The sequence below is a fragment of the Acinonyx jubatus genome, chromosome X, assembly GCF_027475565.1.
Source record: "Acinonyx jubatus isolate Ajub_Pintada_27869175 chromosome X, VMU_Ajub_asm_v1.0, whole genome shotgun sequence".
Taxonomy (NCBI): Eukaryota; Metazoa; Chordata; class Mammalia; order Carnivora; family Felidae; genus Acinonyx; species Acinonyx jubatus.
In genome coordinates, this window is record NC_069389.1 from 122,615,904 (window position 1) to 122,639,341 (window position 23,438).

The window sequence follows — 23,438 nt, forward strand, 5'->3', positions numbered from 1 at the left end:
GGGAGCCCTGGGAAGAGGGAGCGCCGCGAGTCGACCGCTTGGCCTGTCTCACGAGAGTCCTCCCGCTCTGCTGTCACTCCAAGCCGTGCCCGGCCGCGAGGGTATGTGCCAGCTGACCGAGGCCCCCCGGGCTGTTAGTGCCACATGGAAAGCTGGCTGGGCAGAGCCGAGTCGCACATGACCGGCTGATGACCTCTTGCTCCCCGACCCCATGGGCCAACCTTTCCAAGGACAGCTGGCTACCTAAGCCCTCATCTATGCCCTTTACAGAAAATGATGAGGGACAATAACCTGGTCCGCCACCTGGACGCCTGCGAGACCATGGGCAATGCCACAGCCATCTGCTCAGACAAGACGGGCACGCTCACCACCAACCGTATGACCGTGGTCCAGTCCTACCTCGGGGACACCCACTACAAAGAGGTTCCGGCCCCCAGCACCCTGACCCCCAAGATCCTCGACCTCCTGGTCCACGCCATCTCCATCAACAGTGCCTACACCACCAAAATACTAGTGAGCAGGGAGCGGGCGGCAGGCTGGGCCAGGTCGGGGTGGGATGAGGGCAGGGCGCCAGGCCGGAGGCTGCGGCGTCAGGGGTCACCAGGGCCCCTCTGGACTCCTGCCCTGGCTTCTGGGCGGGACCTGCAGGTTCTGGAAACCCCCTCTGAGCCCAGTGAGTGGTGGGCAGCCTGCCCACATTGGAGTCTGCATGGAGGCCCTCCTCGGCTCCCTGCCACCACACCCTAAAGACATGGTGGCCACAGCTAGGCCGGGGTCCTGGGGGCAGCAAGGAGGGGAGACTTGGGCCCCCGGTGCCACGCTGGTTCTCCTTGCCTCGTAGCCTCCAGAGAAGGAAGGCGCTCTCCCACGCCAAGTGGGCAACAAGACGGAGTGTGCTCTGCTGGGCTTTGTCCTGGACCTGAAGCGGGACTTCCAGCCTGTGCGGGAGCAGATTCCGGAAGATAAGCTTTACAAAGTGTACACCTTCAACTCGGTCCGCAAGTCCATGAGCACAGTCATCCGCATGCCTGACGGCGGCTTCCGCCTCTTCAGCAAGGGTGCCTCGGAGATCCTGCTGAAAAAGTGAGCCGGCGATGGGAGGCAGCCTAGGGCTGGGTGCTGCAGAGCGCAAGGCTTCTGAGTTTACTGTTGTGGTAAAATAGACATAGCGTAAAAGTGGCCATTGTAATCGCGTGAAAACACACAGCAAGTATAGTCCCGGTGTGGCGCATTACAAAACGTTTTCGTCACCAGCCCCCCAAAGGCAACCCTGTCCCCATTCAACAGTCCCTCCCACCACACCCCCAACCAGCCCCTGACGTCCACTCATCTCCTTTCTGTATGGATTTGCCGATCAGGGACATCTAACATAAACGGGATCGTACAATATGTGGCCCATGTGTCAGGCTGCCTCTACCGAGCAGAACGCTGTCAGGGTTCATCCATTCGGCCTTCAGCCAGTCCCCCGCCCTTGGGCTGCTGTGAGCCTCGCTGCCGTGAACAGGGGCGTACAGCTGTTCCTTGGGGTTCTCTCGGACATACCTGGGAGCGGAAGGCTGGGTCCTGCCGTAACACAGGTTAACTTTTTGAGGAACCACCCAACTGTCTCGCGCAGGGGCACCATTTTCTATCCCCCCAGCTTCTCCTTATCGCTCTTCTTATCGCCATCCTAGTGCACGTGAGCTAGGACCGCACAAGGGGTTGGTTTACATTTCCCTGATGACTAGGGATGTCGGCCCCAAAATGGCCAAATTTCAGGCCATTTGTGTGCCTTCTTGGGAGAAACAGCCACTCAAGTCCTTTGCTCGTCTTTGATTTGAGTTATTCGTGGTCTTGTCGTTGTCCTGTAAGAGATCTTTAGCACATACTTGATTGGCAAATGCCTTTTCACTGTCTTCATTCATTCTTGGAGGCACATGTGTTTTTCACTGATGAAATCCTGTTTGTCTCTTTACTTCTTGTGTCCCTCGTGTAGGGTTTTTTTAGAGGTGATGGAAATGTTCTAAAGTGCACTGTGGTGATGGTGGCACAACACTGCGACTAGCCTAAAAGCCATTGAATTATACATTTTATTTTTTTAATATTTTTTAAATATTTATTTTGAGAGAGAGAGCATGCATGCATGGGGTGGGGGACAGAACCGCTAGATCATGACCTGAGCCGAAGTCAGACGCTCAACCGACTGAGCCACCCAGGCGCCCCTGGATTGGACATTTTAAATGGATAAGTTGTGTGGTGTGTGAATGATACCTCAATACAGCTGTTATAAAAACTGAGTGGGGCGGGGAGCATGGAGCTCCGCCTCCAAGTGCCCCCGCCAAGCCCCCCAGCCGCTCTGCCCTGCCCACCTGGCTCCTCACTTATTCCAAGGCCACCTGCTAAGACATAAATGTTCTCCCCCAAGTCTCTGCCCAGGCACATACTCCCCGGGTGCAAAGGCCACCTCCCCCCTGAAGCTGTCCTACCGCATCCCAGGAGGTGTGGCGGCCGGGTTTGGAGGCCCCAGCTCTCTTTCTGTGCTTCCTCAGCTTCTGGCAGGTACCGTGGCTAGAAGCCCCATTCCTGTAGTTCGGCGCTGGGCTCCACTCCTGGCTCTCCTCTTTGCTGGCCGTGTGGACATCGACTCACTCCCCGGCACAGCCTCAGTTTCCCCTATGTGGAGACAACAGAAATACCTCCTGGGAGTGTTGCGAGAGTTACGTGAGTGACTCCACAAAAGGGCGAGAGTCCCTGCCAGCTCCTCCTTTCCTCCTTCACCAGTCTGTCCAGGGCTCCCATTTGCCCCTCCGCCATGCCTGCCTCTGGGGACCTCGGTTCCTTTGCTCCTTCTTCTTGCACACCTGAATCCTGCTTCTTTGTCACGGCCACACTCCATGGCATTGCCAGAGCAGTGTACCCCAGAGAGTCCACGAAGAGCTGGGGTGAGCCCTGCACTCTAGGGTCTCCTCGCCTACACCAGCCTATGAATTTCCAGCTCCTGGGGCTTCCAGAACGGAGGACCATAAATCTGATGGCTTAAAAACACAGAAATCTGTTTTCTCACAGTTCTGGAGACTGGAAGTCCGAAATCAAGGTGTGGGCAGGGCCACGCTCCCTTCGAAACTTCCAGAGGAGGGTCCTTCCTCATCTCTTCCAGCTTCTGGCCATGGCCAGCAGTCTTTGGGGCTCCTTGGCTTGTACACGTATCACCTCTGTCTTCACGGTGCCTTGTCCTTGTGTGCGTCTGTGTCTCCATGTGTTCTCTTCTCTTTTGATAAGGACACCAGTCATGGGATTAAGGGCCCACTCTAAACCAGTATGACCTCGCTGTGACTTTGCAACAACCCTATTTCCAAATAAGGCCACATCGTGAGGTTCTGGGAAGGATGTGAGTGGTTGGGGAGGGTACACCGTTAGACCCCAGGAGGCAGAACGCCTCCCTCCTTGTACAAGCCTGTCTGCCGCGCTGAATGCGGGGCTCACACCGACGCCTGCCGAGACTCTCTGTTGCTCCGGCTGCCCTCGCTTCACTGGCACCAACGCTGTTGTTCTGTCCCTGCCCCAGGTGCACCAACATCTTAAACAGCAACGGGGAGCCGCGCGGCTTCCGCCCTCGGGACCGGGACGACATGGTGAAGAAGATCATTGAGCCCATGGCTTGCGATGGCCTCCGCACCATATGTATTGCCTACCGGGACTTTTCTGCAGCTCAGGAGCCCGACTGGGACAATGAGAACGAGGTCGTGGGCGACCTCACCTGCATAGCCATCGTGGGCATCGAGGACCCCGTGCGGCCCGAGGTAGCCACCCTCTGGTCCAGGAGCGGCCCGGGTCGTTGAATGGGTGGAGGGGCAGCCCTGGTTCCCGTACGGCCTCCATGGCATGGCCCCCTTCTGGTGCCTTCGCTGCTCTCACACTACTTCCTGCTGGAGCCCAGAAAGGTTAGGAAAGGTGGGCAAGGGCAGGGCCCCAGGGTCCTCCAGGTCAGACCTCCCCGGCAGGACTGACAGGCTGGAGGGAGCGGCGAGGGAGAGGGAGAGTCAGGCACCACTCCCAGGGCTCTGGTTTGGAGGCGGCACTGGGGCACGGTACCGGGAGTCCGACGGGACACAGGTTTGGGGGGCAGGGGGCTGTTCCCGGTCACGGGTTTGGTTGGGGCCAAGTGATGTTCGGGACATCCCTGCAGAGATGTCAAGTGGGCAGGTAGCTGCAGGAGTGGAGCACTCAGAGCAGAAGGTCCTGGCCGGAGAGAGATTCCAGAAGCATGTTTATATGAGCGATGTCACAGGGTGAGTGGACAGCTGGGACGGAGGTGGGAGGAGCCTGCAAAGAGACTTGAAGGAAGGGGCCAGGCAAGGAGCCAGCATGTGTAGACGGCTTTACCAAGAGCTTTTGTGAAAAGGGAAAAGAGAAACTGGGCAGAAGCCGAACAGGCTGTAGAGCGAAGACGCAAAGGGGAGGGTTGCCGGTCCATAAAGACGGAAGAGCCTTGAGACAGGGAGAGCGAGCAGGCCCCAAGGGAAGAGCGCAAGCCACAGGGGTGCAGGTTGCCAGAGGCAGGGAGGGACCCTCTCTCACCTCCCAGGGCCTCTCCAGTGGCACCCACCTCATGTCAGAAGCAGGGCCACCCCGATCCTGCTGATTAGCCTGAAAACACACGCGTTGCTGAGACGAGGGAGGACAGGCTTCTGGGCCTTTCTTCAGGAGACAGGTATTCACTGACATACCGGAGCAGGTGCCTAAGACCGGCCAATTCCACAGTCAATGCTCGCTACGTGTACAGAGCGACCGCAGGCCCTTGGCAGCAGTGTATCCCCGCATTCTGAGGACACTGGGGCCTCTCTGTGCAGGAAGGGGACACCTGGAAGCTGGCCTGGGAGGAAGCGGATGGCAGCAGAGGGGACGGGGAGCAGCAGCTTGGGAGAGCAGGGAGAGAAGATGCTGCTGTGGGCGACAGGGCCACCCCCGGAGACACAGGGCCTTGCCCTTCGTCAGGCCAGGGAGAAACTGAGGCGTGGATGATTGGCCTGTGTCTACACGGCAGAGCCGAATCATAAAGCTGCGTTGTGCTCTCATAGACCTGATGGCCTCCCCCTTCTGAATGGAGCTGTTCACTGCTCCACCCCCACCCCTGCCAGGCCGAAGGCGACCGGCTGGTGTTCAGTGCTGCTCCTAGCTTGGCAGGTGCCAGAACATCTCACAGACCCAGGAAGGCAATGTCCCTGGACTCCCAGGACCCTGGCCACAACCATTTCTACTCCACGATAACTGGCCTGCCCCCACCCTTCTGCCTCAGCCACGTGTCTACTGGTTCCAAGTAGTGAAAATACCTTATCATGTAGAACCTATAGCTGTAAATGCCTCTGGTTCTATGTTGTAAAACGGTGGGCGGCGGGGGCGGGGGGGGGGGGACAAGTGAGAAGTGTCCAGAGCTTGGCCACAAGCCAGCTGATGGCCAGAAGCCTGCCCTGAGTCGGGGCTCCAAAGCAACAGGCCTGCCCTTGGCCTTGCCATCTGGCAGGGTAGCTGGGGACAGAGGTCTCTTTGTCATTCTTCCAGAGCTAAGTGATACAGCCACCCTGCCAGCCAGCCTGGTAACCAGGGCCGATCCTGGCTCGGCCGCTCTGGACCTCCAGTTTGCAGAGGAAAATGAGATTGACGGAGCTGGTGATTTCTATGGTCACCTTTCCAGACAAGACTCCAATGGTGCCCCTCGACAGCATAAAAGCTTCCAGTGGCTTCTCCCAGCTTTACTTGTGTCGGGGCCTGGGTCCGAGTCGTCGCCGGTCCCGGGGCCCAGCGCAATGAAGGAGGCACCTGGGGTCAGGGGGTGGGGGTGGGGGTGGGGGTCGTGCTGAGGGAACGAAGGAGAGGTGCCGCGGAGCCGGATGGAGGGCAGGTCTCAGACCAGACGCGGATGTGTCTCGCCTCGGTGGCCGCACCCATGCCTTTTGTCTCTTCCAGGTTCCTGAAGCTATCCGCAAATGCCAGCGTGCCGGCATCACAGTCCGCATGGTGACCGGGGACAACATCAACACGGCCCGGGCCATCGCGGCCAAGTGTGGCATCATCCAGCCCGGGGAGGACTTCTTGTGCCTGGAGGGAAAGGAGTTCAACCGGCGGATCCGCAACGAGAAAGGCGAGGTAGTTCCTGGCTCTGCTGCCCTCCCACCTCAGTCCGGGGCTCTGGCTGTTTCTCCCCCCCCCCCCCCCCAGCCTCTGCTCGGTACCCCCTCCCCCGCTCCAGGCTCTGCAGCATCTGTGTGCTTCCCCTTCCCAGATAGAACAGGAGCGTCTGGACAAGGTGTGGCCCAAGCTGAGGGTCCTCGCCCGATCGTCTCCCACCGACAAGCACACTCTGGTCAAAGGTAAGGGAGCCCGCTCACCCCTGCTGCCCCCTGCCGTGCCCCTTCCTGAGGTGCCATGATGCTGGCTGGGTGTGGCCATCGTCCCCACGTGTGCTCTTGCCCCGGGGCTCCCAAAGCCAAGCTCCAGGGCCTGCCTAGGAAGCGGGGTCCCGGGCTGCACACGTGTTGCTGCTGGACATGGCCCTCCCTAAACTTCAGTTTCCTCCTCAGGAAAATGGGGATAATGATGGAGACGCCCTCGAAGGGCTGACATGCCAGAGCTCACTCTGCTTCCCTGGCTAGCAGCATGAATGGAAGACACCACTAGAGAATGGCCTCTCATTGTAACAGATGGGGAAACTAAGGCCCAGGAGGGGGAGACATTTCTCCAAGTCACATAGTGCTTGACCAATGACACTTCATAGTTGGCCGATGACAACTTTACCACCTGCCTCCCACCCAGTCACACCACCCTGTGTCATCTCACTGGGGGATGGGCCAGGGCAGGAGGAGGGGAGCAGGGCTGCCGGTCGAGGCACAAGGACTTGACCCCAAAGGCGACAAAAGGGCAGGGGATTGGGGGTGGTTGGCACGGTCGCGATCCCGAAGGGTTTCCCGAGTCAGCCAGCCGCCCCCACAGCCCCCAGACAAGGACCCACTCTGCATTCCAGGGATCATCGACAGCAGCACCGGCGAGCAGCGGCAGGTGGTGGCCGTGACCGGGGACGGCACCAACGACGGGCCAGCCCTCAAAAAGGCAGATGTGGGCTTTGCCATGGTAAGCCGCCCAGTGCCGGCCTGACTCACCACATCAGGCGGGGCCTTGTGTCTCAAGGACATTGGCTTCGTGCAGAAAGGTGCGGGCTAGTGTTAAGGCAGGTTGCAGAGTGATGAAGTCTGTCTCTCGCGTCCTGGCCCCTGGGACCTCCAATGGCTCATCTGGTCAGGGGATACAGGTGTGAGTTGTTTAAAGGCATTTGGCGTGGAGATGCCCGAGGTGACAGTGGGGCCTCAGGGGTGGGGGACATGGGGCCTGCCACCTGTGCGCCCGCCTCAGCCACCCCCAGTGCAGTCTAAGCGAAACTCGGCCCCAGGGGCGATCACTGGAGTCCCCAGATGAGCTTTTCCTCTGTGTTTCTCTCTGGTTACTTGTATGGAGCTCATTATTTCTATAAAACCCTGACCCCGCCACCCGGGTCCAGCCCCGGCATTCTGCAGCGAGCTGCGTGCGCTTGGTCACCGAAGGCACAAAGCGAGTGAGCCCCTTTCCCCACCTGCCATGTAAGAGCCCCCTTCACTCTGCCACATTCAGGGTAGCCCACTGTGGGCAGGCGCCAGGGGCACGGGCCAGTCCGTCCCAGAGCCCAGGACAGGGAAGGGCACCGAGCCACAGCCCCTGGGCACTGTGAGAGCCAAGCCGAGCTGCGCAGGACCCGACCTCAGGGTGGCAGACAGGGTGTGCAGCTGTCCCTGCATCAGGGGCTGTGAGCAGCAAACACCCCCACGGGCCAGCAGGACACGTCCCTGCTCTGTGGAAGGCATCCCCGCCCAGGAGTCGTGGAGCTCCTTATACAGCAGGCCGCTCTGGCATGCTAAGACCGGACAGAAGACCACTTGGTGGTCACGTGGTGGCAGCTGGGCCTCGTACGTGAGGCCATGGTGGTGGCCATGGTAGCAACACCCTCTCTGTTTATGAGCAAAGGCCCGTACCAGGCCATGAGACAACCTGCCCACTCCTAGTACAAAGTCGCACTGGATGAAACCAGATCTGTCTGCAGCTGGCGGGGAGCCTCATTTGGAAGGGAAGCCAGACAGTAAGCCCGGGTAGGCTGGGTCGTCAAGGGGGCTGGGGAAGAGGGGCCTGTGGACACTGTGTGTGTGCCCCCCAGGGCATTGCGGGGACTGATGTGGCCAAGGAGGCCTCAGACATCATCCTGACCGATGACAACTTCACCAGCATCGTCAAGGCGGTCATGTGGGGCCGGAATGTCTACGACAGCATCTCCAAGTTCCTGCAGTTCCAGCTGACAGTCAACGTGGTGGCCGTGATCGTGGCCTTCACGGGGGCCTGCATTACTCAGGTGGGCACTGGGGACCGCTGTGCCCAGGGAGGGCCCTGGGCTCTCCCTTCCACAAGGTACAGGGCCTGCAGGAGGCAGCTGGTTTCCCAGGCCCGGCCTGCTTCCTGCACCCGGACCCCAGTGCAGAGAGCAGGCCCTGGAAACCCCATCCCGGGAGTTGCGAGAGCCAGGGGGTTCTTTGCCACAGATTTTTTTTTTTTTTTGAGATAAAAGTCACATACCAAAAACTTCACCATTTGAGAGTACACGGTTCAGTGGCAATCAGTACACGCACAGTGTGCACGACCACTGCCTGTGTCTAGTTTCTGAACGTTTTCATCACCCCTGAGAAGACCCCGGGGCCCATTAGCGGGCACTCCCCACCCCCTCCCCCACTCCCCAGCAACCACGGATCTGCTCTCTGTCCTTACAGACTTGCCTATTCTGGACATTTCATATAAAGGGAATCAAATAACATGTGGTCTTCCATGTCTGGCACCTTTTCATTCAGCACGATGTTTCCAGGGTCCATCCAGGTTATAGCCAGTATCGGTACTTTGTTCCTTTTGATGGCAGAATATTGCTCTGTCATATGGAGAGAGCACAATTTGTTTGTCCCTTCCTCCGTCAGTGGGCATTGGGGTCATTTCCACCTTCTGGTGATTGTGACTGACGCTGCTGTGAGCACACCTGTACGAGTCTGTGTGTGGACCTACATCTTCATTTCTCTTAGGTGTGGATCTAGGACTGGAAGTGCGGGCTGAGATGGGAACTCCATATTTAACCTTCGCAGGAGCCTCTTCCCCCTTCCAATAGTCTCGTTCTCCCCAGTAGTGAGTGTCCAGAACTTGTCTCCCTTTGAAAGGTTTTTTAATTGAGAAAATCCACATAACATAAACTGCACCACAGTAACCATTTGAAAGTGCACAATTCAGTGGCCTTTGGTGCATTAACAATGTTGTCCAACCACCACCTCTAACTCATTCTACAACCTTCTTGTCACCTGTGTGCCCACTAAGCAGTCATTGCCCCCTCACCGTGCCCCCAGCTCCTGACACCCACCCATCTGCTTTCTGTCTCTATGGATCTGTCAGTTCTGGGAGGTCAGGAGAGTACCCACCAGTCGAGCACTTTCACGGTCTGGGATAACACACGGGTTGTCAATCTCCTGCTGACAATTTGGACCACACCTTCTAGGTCACTGCCACCAGGTGAGAGAAGGGAGGCTGGCAGCATTTTCAGAGCAGGAAATCCGAAAGCCCAGTGAAAACCCACTGCTAACCTTCCCACAGGGATGGAGATGTTAGATTTTGATGGGAAGGTCAGATCTGCCGCGTTTCACTAGAACGAATCCCTGTGACGTTGCCCCCAGGCTGGGTTTCTTCCCACTGGAGTGGTGGGCCACTGGGCTTTCTGGCCCCATGTTAGGGTGACTGCCTCCTCTCGACAGGACTCTCCTCTCAAAGCTGTGCAGATGTTGTGGGTGAATTTGATCATGGACACATTTGCCTCTCTGGCCCTGGCGACAGAGCCACCCACTGAGTCACTGCTGCTACGGAAACCATACGGCCGGGACAAGCCCCTGATCTCCCGCACCATGATGAAGAACATCCTGGGCCACGCGGTCTACCAGCTCACCATCATCTTCACGCTGCTGTTCGTTGGTAGGTTGGCCCCGGGTCACACTGCCCTGCCGCTGGCTGCACAGGCTTGGGCCCTGTTTGCCAGTGGAAGGGACAGATGAGCACCCATGAACCAAATTTCCAGCACGGGCCCCTGCATGCTCACCTCCCCGCTGTCTCTCTGTGTGCGTGCCCCGTGCAGGTGTCATAGGCCCCTGTGCCTCTGAGAAACTGCTGTCCTTCACCGAGACCCAGATCACCCCCATCCATCCACTCACCCTATGGCCATTTCTCCAAGGCATGGCGAGCAGAGCACTGTGCCACAGACAGTGGGAAGAGGGGGACCAGGAAAGACAGGTGGAGGGAGAGGGAGGGGATAGGAGATAGGAGAGGGAGAAGCAGTCGAGGTGAGGCAGAGAGTGGAAGACAGAGAAGAGGCCTGAGGGGCAGAGGAAAGGAGGGCGAAGGGGGAGAGAAGGAGGAAGGAAAGGGAAGAGGAAGGAAGAGAAAGAGGAGGAGGAGGAGGAGGAGGAGGAAGGAGGGGTGGAGGGAGAGGAGGAGGAGCAGAGAGGAGTAACTGTCAGGAAGCCAGAAGAAGGGGGCACGAGAGAAAGAGGCTGTGGGTTGGGTATCCAGGGCCGGCTGGGCTCTGGCTCTGTCCAACAGTGTCCTTGGGGTGGGTTTGTTGCTTTGTCTGCTTGTGGCGTCTCTCCGTTATGTCACCAACCCTGGGCTTGAGGGCGCAGGCGCGTTCCCGGGAGCAGATTGGAAGCTCAGTTTGCAGGACAGTATTTGCTGAGGGGCAGGAGGGACGGTGTGTGGGGATCACAATGTCACTACTGGGGATCCTCTCGGGGGTCCTTTCTCTGATATCTCGGGAGCAGAAGCCTCTCTCTCATGGCCTGCCTGACGGTCTACACCTGGCCGCCCGGTCTTAGGGACAGGGCGGAGGAGGGCTGGCCCACCCTGTGCCCAGCCCCACTCAACCCGGCAGGCACACGGTGTCTTCTTCCGGGGTTTCTGCGCCAGACCTCTGCTCCAGGGGTGAGCGCGTGTTGTGGGGAGAGACCCGTTACTTTCCCTCCGGGTCCCTGTCACCACAGGGTGGGGCTGCCTGTGGCCCTGCCGCAGACCCCCTGGCACTCCTCAGGTGACACTGGCCGGGAGCTGCCTCCACCCAGGGCTCCGCTCCCCTCACGTGCCCCCTCACGTGCCCCCTCACGTGCAGGGGAGCTCTTCTTCGACATCGACAGCGGGAGGAACGCACCCCTGCACTCTCCACCGTCAGAGCACTACACCATCATCTTCAACACCTTCGTCATGATGCAGCTTTTCAACGAGATCAACGCCCGCAAGATTCACGGCGAACGAAACGTCTTCCACGGCATCTTCAGCAACCCCATCTTCTGTACCATCGTCCTGGGCACCTTTGCAATTCAGGTAGGCGGGGGGGGGGGGTGGGCAGGCCGACCGTATACTGGCACCAGACAAGGAGCGGGAGCGGGGGACCATGCCCACTACCGGCCTCCCCATCCCCGTTTACAGAACCAGAACTAGTTCCGCCCCTCCCGCTGTCCCAGGCCCCACCGGCATGCCTTGTGACCCCAGGCCCTCTGCACTCCCCTGCTGGCTTCCAGAGAGCCTTCTAGGGCCTTCCTCAGAACGAGCCTCCTCATAGTTCCCTCTGCGTCTTCCACTCCCATTTCCAGCGCTGGATTCCTTGCCGGGGGACTATCATAACTCTAGAAGGTTCCCTTGGGATACTTTCTGTCCCCAGTGCTGACCATCGGCCTCTGCCTGCCACCATGCTGTGGACAGGCTGGTCAGTCAACTCTTTGGGAGTCTGAGCCTTTAAAAGTAGGGTGTATTCATAGAAAGTGTGACGTATAGTGAGGACAACAGGCCAGGATCGTTTGCTCCTCACAGGGATCAAAGGAGGGGGCCTGCCACGCCATGAGGGGTCCACCTGGGGAAGCACCTGGGTCGGTTGGAGACAGAGGGAGAGGGGGAGCCTTTACTGTGGTTTCTGGGGGAGAAACTGGGGTGAGGCGGTCAGGCTGAGGACTCATGACTATGAATAATTTCAGGGTTCAGGGGGGTGTAGCGCCGTCTCTGCTTGTGTGCGCCCTGGCCTGGGGAATTAGGGCAGAAAGGACAGCACGGTATCGGAGGTGGCGGTGGCCTGGGCTCGGGATTGCTTGGTCTGTATTTAAACAGCTCACCCCCAGGAGGAGGGTTCTTCCCTCGGAATGGGCAGTGAGGCAGCAGGAGTCCCAGGCAAGGCTGGCTGGGCATGTCACTGGGGCACCTGGGATGAGGCGTGTCCAGCACGGGCGTGCAGGGCACACGGTAAAGCATCAGGTTTACAGAAGCGGGAGATGTGGCTCATCTGCTGAGCCACGGCCAGAGCCCCATCTGCCGGGAGGACCCAATGGCCCATCTCTGACCTGCCTCCCTCCCATCCCACCCCTGCAGATTGTCATCGTCCAGTTCGGTGGAAAGCCCTTCAGCTGCTGCCCCCTGTCCACGGAGCAGTGGCTCTGGTGCCTGTTCGTTGGCGTTGGGGAGCTGGTCTGGGGACAGGTGAGTGTCTGCCTGGTCACCTTTCCCAGCCCCAACCCTTCCCTGTTTCCAGGGACGGACACCATGCCGGGCAAGGGTGGGGGAGGCCATGGCACCTCAGAGCCTGTGCTTAGGAAAGCGTTTGGTGTGCTCAGGGTGGGCAGCACAGCAGGGCTCAGGCCCGGGCCAGGCCACAGCTCAGGTACACGGCCACAGGCGACAGTTGTCAGCAGAGAGAGGGCAAAGGGCCACGTCTGGGATGTCACAAAGCCCCGGCAAAAATCACCCAGCACTCCCCTTTCCATGATAGAAGCCCAAAATCGTCCCCTAAAACTGGGCGGCTTGGAAAACGCTCACGGATGTGAAGCTAGACCACACCGTGCTAAATCCTCCAAGGGGCAGAAAGAAAGTGTCAAGGAAAATGAAGAAATATTTTGAGATGCTAGAACATCAAAGTCAGACACCTGTAGCCCTTGACGGTTAAAGGCATGCACAGAGGGAGGAAGAAGCAGCCCATGCCACAGGCACGCAAGAGGCTTCAGAAACCATTGCTCTGCAGTTCTAGAATATTGGTGCAGGACCCACTTTGCCCTGCGTCTTAGTCACATCTCAGGAAGCTGGAAGTCCAAGATCAAGCATATGTAGGGCAGGGTCCAAGAGAGACTGGGAGTGAGCTTCCACGGAAGCTTCCCTGAGCACCGGGGACTTCAGTGGGGGTCGGTCCTGTGGGCCCGGGGCTCCCGTGTGGCTGACCTCAGATCCTCAGTCTCTGCCCCCCAGACGTGAAGCCGGTGCCCCACCAGGAATCACACTGTTGGCGCAGATGGCCCGGCAGGGCCCTCGGGGAAACTGAGACCGCCTTGTCAGGCAGGATGTGCCAGGGGCCTAGCGGTCCCCTCTCAGGAGCGGGGCGGGGGGGGGGGCACCAAGGCCAGACCTCCCCTCGCTGGAAAATGCTCCTTGGCCCCAACAGCTCCCGCGCCCTGCTCCCCGGGGACCGCTCCTGGTCATGCAGCCTCGGGGACCAGAAAAGGATGTCCCATCCCCCAGTCTGCCCACAGAGAACGGGTGTTTAGGAAACAGTGGTGCATGACGCTGGAGTGCAAGGGGCATACGCACTAGCTGTCAGAGGGAGGCGGAAGGCGTGGGTCCCTCCCCAGCCCCAGCAGAGCTCCTACCCCAAAAGGACCAGCTGTGCTCTGACAGCCACCTGCGCCTGCTACCCCTCGCCTCTGGCCCCCCAGGTCATCGCCACCATCCCCACCAGCCAGCTCAAGTGCCTGAAGGAAGCAGGGCACGGGCCGGGAAAGGATGAGATGACCGACGAGGAGCTGGCCGAGGGGGAGGAAGAGATCGACCATGCCGAGCGGGAGCTCCGCAGAGGCCAGATCCTCTGGTTCCGGGGCCTCAATCGGATTCAGACGCAGGTAAGCCGCCGTGCCGCTTGGCTTCTCTGGCTATCCCGCCTTGAGAGGGTGGCAAGCAAGGGCCATCCCCGGATGTGCCTGCTGGCTGCAGTGCTGCAGACACGGCCCACCTCTGACGCTTCCGTCAGAGCCCAGGCGGCTCTCCCCCGCGCTGGGTGCCAGTGTCAGCTAAAGACATGTGTTGTGATCAGCAGCTGTCTCTTGGGTTCGGGTGGAGGGGGCGCAGGCCACCCGCTGTCTGCACGGCCGCTGGGCCTTGCCTCATTTGCCGGAAGCAGCCTGGTGACAGGGAGGTGACGTTGTTGGGAGGAGACAGATGCCCGTTACAAACAGCCTTTGGTGAGCTCACCGTGCACTGGGTTATATCGCGAGCCCTATGGAAGCTGATTCTGGCCCCGGAGTTGCTTCTTTCTCTTCATCTCCATCCCTAAGTCACATAGTCACAATGACCACTCAGCCATGGGCACTTTCGAAGGCTTCAGGAGACCCGTCTGCCAGAGCAGCCCCATGCTCTTTGCCCCAACCCTTGCCAGCTAGCCTTCTTGCCAGAATGTTCTGTACTCTGTCTCTCCGCATCCTTTCCTCACACTCGTGATCGCATCGCAGCCTGGCCTCTGCCCGCAGGGTCCCAGACGCAGTTCTCACCAAGGTCTGTGCGACCTACAGGGCCCGGAACCGGGCTGTCCCCTCCGTCCTGCGTCAAGCTCTCAGCTGTAGCCTCTGAATGCCACACCTTGAGCCAAGATGTCCACGGTGGGGTTGGCCAAGACCACGGTCCCTGAGCCAACCTCCTTTCAGCCCCTCAGCTCCCAGACGCTCTTCCTGTCTCCCCGCACAGCTGGCGCAGCAGCATGGCCCATCCGTTCAGGTCTGCCCCCTCGAAAGCACGTCCCCAGTCCAGCCACCCCTGCCCCCCATCCTCCCGGCCTAGTCACCAGTATCTGCCCAGAGTAGTCTCCCTGCTGCCTCCCTAGCCCCCAGTGACACCTGTCACTCTCTGCCCTTCCCGTGCTTCCCAAAGCCCCGCCTCTGACCTTTCTCCACGTGCTGTCCAGGACCCCCAGCCCCCCTGCTTCTCCTCCTGGGGGTCCCACCAACAGGAAGGCCACTACCCTACACGTAGCCCTGCCCGGCCCCGCACTCCTGCCGCGGGCCCCTGGGCCTGGGGAATGGCTTCAGACCACACCTCTGCCCTGTGTCTGCCTCCAGTCTGTCACACATCACCACAAGCTCATCCCAAGGAATCTTTCACGCACCCCACCCAAAGCGCCCTCGGCAGCCGGTGCCTACCCTGCCCCCGGCCTGAGGCTCCCCATACACACAGCTTGCCTGCTATTCCCATACGGTCCCCAGAAGTCTCCCGGGGCTCAGCCTCAGGGCCCCCTACTTCTTTCTTCCGCAGGACCCAGCCTCAGCTCCAGCCACAAGCTCTCAGCCTCCTGCCCGCTGCTCCCACCTTCATTCAGCTAGCTTGCCCCCTGCCCCGCCGTGGCCAGTGTAGCCTCTCTTCTGGTCTTAAGGGTCAAGTCCAGAGTCCTGACCATGGCCTTCAGGCCCCTGCCTCTTGGCATCACCCCACACACCCTGTGTCCCTTGTAACCCCTGCTGCTTTTCCAGATGTGCACTCGCTGTGCCTCCATGCCGGCCACGATCTGGGCCCCAGGCCTCCCCAGCTGCCGCTGTGTTCCCTCGGGGGGCCCCCCTCATCCGGCAGCAGCCCAGAGACCACCACTCTCTCCCGCCCCCATAGGCCCTCGCGTGCCCAGGGCACTGGAATCAGTGAGGAGCAGAATGCCCCAGGGAACTTTCCAAAGCTGCAGACTTCTGGACTGCCCCCAGGGCTTGGGATATCGTAGGGCTGGGTGAGGTGGCCCCAAATAATTCCGGTTTAAGGAGCTCCCCAGGAATGCAAGGGGCTTCTCCAGTGGAGAAGCAGGAGTCCAGGTCGTGAGGCATGGCAGAGGGCGGTGGGGTGGGGGGGCTCAGTGGTGCCCGACTGGTGTGTGTCTGTGCCTTCCGTGCGCCTGTGGGCTCTGAGTCCTGCCACCGCTTCCTGGCTGGTCGGGCGGGTCTCCTCAGTCAGAGCCTGGGAGTCACTGCCCAAGTAGACACTGGCCAGTCAGGTCCCTACTTCAAACATGATGCAATGGGGGGGGGGGGGCGCCCAGAGAGAAGGGACTTGCCCAAGGTCACCCAGTGACAGCGTCCCTCCCCCATCCCCTAGCATATTCCGTGTCCTTTCCAGAGAGCCCCTCACTGCTCCACAGGATCGTCCCTTTGTCACATCCGATTCACCACCCTCCTCAAGAATGCTAAGCCAATCCGCTACTTGAGCTAACTTTTTAAGAGCATCTGTTCTTTTTGATTCAAAATACCTGCTTGAAGGACAGACATAAAGCGCCCCAGCGTGTAGGTGCCCCCAGCCAAGGGAGACATGCCTAGATTTCTGGATTTTGCAAACAACGGAGCTGCAGGGTTTGGGGGCCAGCACAGCTTTGCTAAGTGAAGGCATTTTGTAACCTGCTACCTGCTCTCACCACCATTCCATACTAACATATTACTGCACCAGACAGGGGGGGTCATTCCGGCATCAAAAAGAGTCCTTGAAACCCAGAACACGGAGCTTCTCGAAGCACTCACGACGTGGTCCATTTCACATTCCATTATAAACCAACGAGAAGCTTCAGCAGCAACTGGGTTTTGGGAGGGCGGGGGGGGGGGCAATTGTGAGGTATTTTGATTGACACCATCATCCCATCCGGACACCGTGAGGAGAGGGGTCCAATCAGAGGCAGAAAAGACTTCTTTTCCTTGCCTCATCGCCCTGGCTGCAGTTAAGAGTGCATCACATCATGGGCCATCTTCCTTCAGGTCATCGGGGCACACTAGACACACTGTGCCAGCCCCCTGTGGCCACTCAGTGTGCGTTACGCACGGGTCTCAGCCCTGGCAGTGAGGTCGCCCTGCTCACGAGCGGGGTGTGTTGGGGGCGGGGGGCATGGGGGAGGAGGGAGCTCGGGGGCAGAGTATGGGACAAAAGTCTTTTTCCACCGCGCGTGTAGGGCTTGAAATGATGCACATCTTCATGTGCGAGCACTCAAGCTGCCTTCTTCCCAGAAGCCTGGCCCCCTGTCAGACTCCCTGCCGAGCCTAGGGGCCACCACAAAGCCACCGCAGGGCTTGGGTGTGGCACAGGGCCTCCTGCTCTGGGCCCGGAGTAGGCAGCCAGTGAACTGTATGGCACTTTCCAGAAATCAGATCCACCTTCTAAGGCCAAAGATCTGCACACACACCCATCTCCCCACCCCACCCCCACCCCCAGAAGGCATTCCCAAAGGGGCAACCAAAGGTGTGCCACGTTGGCCTGCCCTCCCAGAACTTAGGCACACGGTCTCCGGATGGGGAAACATTCACTGTGGCCACTCAGTCACAGGTCTCAGGTCTGAGTCACCCCCAGGCCCGCTCGCCAGTCAGAGATGGGGGTCGGGAAGTCAGAAGACACTAGGACTCCTAGTGAGTTCACCCCATGGTTGTCATTTCCCTTAGACCCACATCCCTTTTGACCCCTAGGAAGCCTAAGGGGGAGGGGGCTGCAAATAAAAGCCATCTCTGCTCCCGGGACACTTCAGTCTCTTTGCTCTCCCTCCTGCCGGGCCAGTGGCTCTGCAGAAAGGAGTCTGATAAAAGAAAGCAAGTGATTTTGCATTTTAAATCCTTTCCTTTCACGGAGGCTCCCCCAGGGGCGCCCGCCTCCATCACTCTGAAGAGATTGAGCCTCCGGGCAGGGCAGGGCAGGGCAGGGCAGAGAAGCAGTAAGCGTCTGTTGCTTAGAGAAACGTAAACAAAGGGCATTCGGGGAAGGCCCCGGTCCCGGCACCAACCACGAGCACTGCCACAGGGAGCCTTGTCCTAATGGGAGCGGGGAGTGGAGCGAGTCCTACCCCTCAGGTATATTGGGGCAGAAAAGGGGGTGGAGAACCAGTGATCTGGGATCTCAAAGGACTGCCAGACCCAGGTATTTGTTGACAAGTGGCTCGCAAAGAGCGGCTGGTGACTGCGAGTGGCTCTTTCTGCAAAGGCTTGCCGCGCGCCCCCCCCCCCACCCCCGGTCTTCTGAGTGCTAATCATTTGCTCAGCAAACCCTCTCTCGGTGGAGGACACGGAGGCTGGCCCCAGCCGTGACCACGTGACCCCGGCCCCGTCCGAAGCGCTGTCAGCTCCAAGGGGGCGGGGCGGCCTAGATGCCGCCTCCTGTCACCATTCGTGTACCCAGTGTGGCCCCTGCCCTCACCCAACCCCACCCCCGTGCGGTAGCCGGGACCGCAGTGCAAGCCAAACTTTATCTCATTTTCTCTCCCACAGATGGAGGTAGTGAGTACCTTCAAGAGAAGCGGTTCATTTCAGGGTGCTGTGCGCCGGCGGTCTTCAGTCCTCAGCCAGCTCCATGACGTAACCAATCTTTCTACCCCTACTCACGTAATTCTCTCTGCTGCCAATCCCACCAGTGCCGCTGGGAGTGAGTCTTGAGTCCCCTTTTCTCTCATAAATGGCATCTCTGGGGGAGCAAAAGCCTCCCCAACTCTTCCTTCTCTTTTTTCCCCGTCCAGTCCTTTCCGCCCAGACGGTGTGTGTCTCCAAAGCCATATCCTCTTATGAAATGTACTGAATCCATGGCCCTGCCGGACCTTCTGTTCTTTGCCTTGTTTGGTTGTTCGCTGTTCGTTCCTCCTGTCGTTGGTTTGCTTTTCTTGAACTTGTCTGCATCTGCCAATGGTTCTTCACGAACTTGGGCCGCTTCGGGTGGCGTCCGGTGGCAGGATGGGGCCTTGGTCAGTGTTCTGCGGGGCAGCCAAAGGGAGGCTCGGGACCGCCTCGCAGGGCCGCAGGGGGAGGCGAGTGCCTTTCCGGCATCGTTCGCAACAGAATAATCCGGCCCACCTACTTGGGACTAAACTGACAGCTTCCAGAACTCTCCTGGAGGTGGTTTCCAAAGGCAGTGCACCTGAGGTGGGCTTCGGGAGGCCGCTGTCACGTGTCCCCAGGTGGGCTCAGTGGTGGCCGACTGCTTCTGCTCGGGTGCTACCTGCCCTGTAGGCCTTGGCCCTGAGCTGCCCGTATGCGAGGCGTCTGAGGGGTTCCTCAAACAGGAGTCATCCTCACACCCCCAGCCCGCACTCTGCCACGTGTCCCTTTTGTTCCCAAGGCACCTTTGCTCTTTCCAAACAGGCGTCAGGATTGGAAGGTCTTAACGTGGTCTCGTCCACATTCTCTCTCCTCCTTCCTCCAAGAAGCCGGGACAGGTAGATTCCTTCCTACATGTTCCAGTGAAACGTCCCCACCATGCTAGTCACGTTTTCAAGAGAACCCAGGGGCTGTCGTAAAGAGATAGAAACTTCCATGTCTGCTGGTATCTTTTTACAAAGACGAAGGGAAAGCTCTTAGAACCCACCGCCCCATGGTTTCCCTAATGAGAGAGAATGCAGGGAACGTCTCTGCTCCTGGCCACGGCCACCTGCTTTTGTAACAGACTCATCTCAAAAACCAAGCAGTAAACTTTCAAGTATGGGCCCAGAGCCCCTGCTGGGATGGTTCGATGCTACCTCTTTCCTTTCCTTCCAGTGAAACCCGGCAACTCTCACCTCCGTGAACACATCACTTCCCCACAGACGGGAGCTGTTAACCGTGCCTTTTTCCCTCACCAGACTCTGGCATTTTTCTTTTTGCTTGATTTCTTCTCTTTGCCTTTTGCCTTTTGTCTTGTCTTTTCTCTTTTTTTCTTTTTGCATTTTCTTCGCTTTTTTGTTTTGTTTTGTTTTTTTAGGAACTGGTGAGAGGTCCCCAGTGGGGGGGCATCCCTCCTCTTGCTCAAACTGTCGTTTCAGGCCACTCTGCCCTTTAAGGAAGGGATGTGGGCCGCACCAGACCCCGCTGGACCATGTGGTCCCCTTCGGAAACAGCACGTACATGTGCGTGCACGCACACACCCCACCCCCGAACCACAGGACACACACGCCTCCGGCTCCCTTGCACACTCACTGGGCCCCCCACCCGGGCCACAGACATTGGCCAACAGCCATCACAGACAGGCTGGAAAGCTCCAGCCTTGTCCCAGAAGGGTCTCACTACCAGTCCACCCAGACAAGTCTGCACGGGGCTCAGCTACCTCCAGTCAACCGAGGATAGAAACGGTACTCAGCCTCCCCGGGGAGCACCAGCTAGGGCAAGGCTAGGACAGCGCACGTTCTTCCTGGAAATGAAGGGACAAGAGGGGGCGTGGTCTGCCGAAGGGGCACATACTGACCTGCCCCTGTCCCTTCCTCACCCGTGACTTTTTTCCACGTGTTTCTTTGCCATCTCTGTCTGTACTTCCTCTCTGTCTGTCTGTCCGTCCATCTGTCTGTTGACTTGAGGCAGGGGAGGCAGCCGACACAGCCCCCACTCCTCATGCCCCTCAGGCCTTCTCCACACCTCTGGCCTTGTTCTGCTCCAGGGCCAGCCTGGGCCTCCCCTCCAGGATCCTGGCGAGGCCTGCTGTCTCTTGGCTCCCTCTGGATTCCTTGGGCTTCCTCCCTGGTGGGAGCCTCTTTCTCTCCTCTTCCTAGCACCTTCCGTCCTTCTGCAGCCATCTGTCACCCCCGTCTTCCCACCGCTGGGAGCCCAGCAGTGCCTGGTAAGAACAGTGCGAAAGACACCACCCCTCCCCCTGGTCCTGAGCTACTCCAGGGGCATCTAACTAGTGCCTGTCTGAGGAGGGTGCTGGTGTGATAGCAAGGGGATCCCAATGTCCCAGCCCATCCCAGTTGAGCAGCAGCACCTCAGAAAGGACCCCACTGTGGAGGAAGATGCTGGTTGGAGGACCAGGCAACACCAGGGGACATGCCTGCTTCTGGAAGCCACCAACCAACACCACCTCCTGCCATCACCACTGCGTGGCAGATTGGTTTGGAACTCTCTGAGGGCCTAGAGAAACCATTAAGCCCAGCACCCTCATTGTGCAAACCAGGGAAAGGCCCGGTGGTGGCGGCAGCGAAAAAAGTGACTAGACACAGGTCCCCACCCTCTCTTGGAACTCACCGGAAGGAAGGCGAGGCACAGACCACAGCAGAGCTCCTAGCCGAGCATTCTAGAAGGTGCTGTGGGCGCAGGCTATAGGGTTTTCCTGAGCAGAACCCCAGCTCTGATGGGACATCTATCACCCACCGCCCGGCCAGCCTGGCCCTTATCCCACATGCTGGAGCAAGGCCTCTGGTCTGACAGCACTTCCACTGAGAACCTGAGGCCCTCCGGGCCTTAGAAGGCCCAGTGCGGGTTGTGTACAAAGAGCCCGAGGGCCACAGTGATAGGTGGCTGCGCTCACCGACACGGGTCCCAGCACATGGCACCCAGGCCAGAGGCAGCCAGAGAAAGTCCCCGGGGCGAGGGAAAGGAGAGCCCCTAGAGGGGTGACCAGGGAGAGTTAGAGACGCAGAGACCCTCGGAGTTCAGCACACCCACAGCCTCACCCCCTCAACCTTCTAGCCGACCTCTGACCCCGCCCCCCCCCCAGGCTTCCCGCACCCAGCCGCCCTCCCTGAGCCACACACAATGCTCATTCTCAACCTGGGGTGTGGCATCTGCCCTCCATGGCGTCCACCTCATTTCACGGGACCTCAGCCGTGGGCTGGAGGCCAGCCCCTGTGAGTGGCTCCAGAAAGCGCATCCGTTAATAACCGCTTTCGGTCTTAAGGAAACCAGCCGGGAGGGAAATCCTATCCCCTGCTGGGATGCCGGTCACCCCAGCTCCTCCCCGCTCACACACTAATGCCAGAGGCTCGGTGTCACACCCTGGCTGCATGTGAGGGTCCAAGCCACGGCCCCAGATGGTATATAGGGTTCACCCACGTTTACTACCCAGCAGCAAGCCGGGTGCCAGACGGCTGCCTCCAGGTGTGAGCGGAGACACGGACACACCCTAGCCACCCCCCCCCCCACCTCCCCAGCCACACTTTCCAAATCCTGTCCCCTGCAGCAGCACTGGGTCTCTATACTCGAACGTTTATTGCTACAGTGCTTCACGATACGGCTCCTGACCCAGCCGGGCGGAAGGCGCAGAGGCGGGCAGTGAGTTTGGCCACATGTGGCCTTGAAGAGCTCCCTCAGGGCTCTTTAGTTCAGATGAACCTAGCCTGAAAGAGATCATAGCAGTTGCTTTATTTTAATTGCCTTTGCAACATGAAAGCCTTGCATCCAACTTGGCAATGCTGATGCCGGGTAAGCCCCCACGATTTCCTTGCACACGCCCTTCTGGGGCCTGAGGAATCGAGCCAGCCCCATAGAGGAAGGAGCCCCGCAAAGCGAGCACAGCTTCGTCTGCTGGAGTTTGCTCCTTTCTCAGGCAGTCCGTCCATTTCAAGCCAAGTCTCTCTCTCCCCTTGGGTTTCTGGGGACAGTGTACTGGCATTTCTTCTCAGCTATTTGACAGTGTTGTTTCCACACTAGGACTGGTATCACCCTGTCCTGCACGAGCCCTTCCTGCAAGCATGGGCCCCACCCCAGGGAAGGACCTTCCAGGCAATTCATACAGTACCAGCCAGCTCACAGCCCAAGGCAGACCCCAGGACCCCTGCTCCTAGGCCCTCCCCAGTGGGCACTTCCAGGCCGACTCCCAGGGCTGGGGGCTAGGGCCCAGGGAGCTCAAGAGACTTCTTTGAGGCCCTGCACCTGGCCACGGCCAGGATGAGAGGCAAGGCCCACCCCCCGAAAGGCCGGGGACCCACCGTACCTGGGTCACCTCAGTGCCACGGCTTGTTGACATCGGCAGCGTGAGTCTGGACTCTCCCAGTCCTGGGCACAGATGCACGCACACAGGATGGGAGGTGACCTTCACGAAAGTCGCCAGCCGCTAGCATGTCTGACTTGCTCACATACACAGAGCCCTGCCTTTGGTTTGGGGTCCGGTCCATCAGTGGGAGGGCCAGCTCTGGAGTTCAAGTTTCTTAATTCCTTGGTGAGGAAAGGGAACCTTCCTCTTCAACTGTGGGTATGTCGCCCCACACCTCTTTGTGTCGCTTTCAAGTCACGATTCACCCTCATGCCTGCAGGGATGGTTTGGGACCTGGGAACCCCAAAGTACTTGGAAAGCATTTCCCCTGGCTCTCCCCAGCTGCTCTGCTCAGAGTTTGCCATAAACCCAGAGCTTGAATGCCAGGAGAGCAGAAAGTCCCCTCCCTCCCACAGAAGGTTCTGGATTAGTGGCTGGCACAGAGACAGGCATGTCCATCAAGCATGTGGCGGGCAGGGGGTGGGCGGGAGGGCTTTGCAGGAGCAGCAGTGAGACAGAAGTGGAGGGCGGAGAGCATGAGGACCCCTCCCCATCTGGGGCCTGCTTGTCCCACAGCACAGAGGAGAAAAGGCCAGAAGGTTGTCAAACGCAGTTTCTGTTGTTACTGTTGTCATCATCGT

The 23,438-nt window shown here is 59.1% G+C and overlaps 1 protein-coding gene across 3 annotated transcripts in view; it reads left to right on the plus strand.

The window, feature by feature from the left end:
- The window catches only part of ATP2B3 (ATPase plasma membrane Ca2+ transporting 3), a 62,184-nt gene that overhangs the window by 30,372 nt on the left and 8,374 nt on the right, over positions 1-23,438 (plus strand). The window contains exons 10-21 of one of the 3 annotated variants that reach the window (XM_027053336.2): positions 271-513; positions 842-1,083; positions 3,545-3,779; positions 5,944-6,123; positions 6,260-6,347; positions 6,998-7,104; positions 8,216-8,407; positions 9,837-10,050; positions 11,237-11,448; positions 12,484-12,591; positions 13,815-13,997; positions 18,360-18,446. In XM_027053336.2, the coding sequence (XP_026909137.1) occupies positions 271-513; positions 842-1,083; positions 3,545-3,779; positions 5,944-6,123; positions 6,260-6,347; positions 6,998-7,104; positions 8,216-8,407; positions 9,837-10,050; positions 11,237-11,448; positions 12,484-12,591; positions 13,815-13,997; positions 18,360-18,446 (2,091 nt within the window). Of the gene's footprint in view, positions 1-270; positions 514-841; positions 1,084-3,544; positions 3,780-5,943; positions 6,124-6,259; positions 6,348-6,997; positions 7,105-8,215; positions 8,408-9,836; positions 10,051-11,236; positions 11,449-12,483; positions 12,592-13,814; positions 13,998-18,359; positions 18,514-23,438 lie in introns of all 3 variants that reach the window. The other 2 variants (XM_027053338.2, XM_027053337.2) reach the window with 2 other exon arrangements.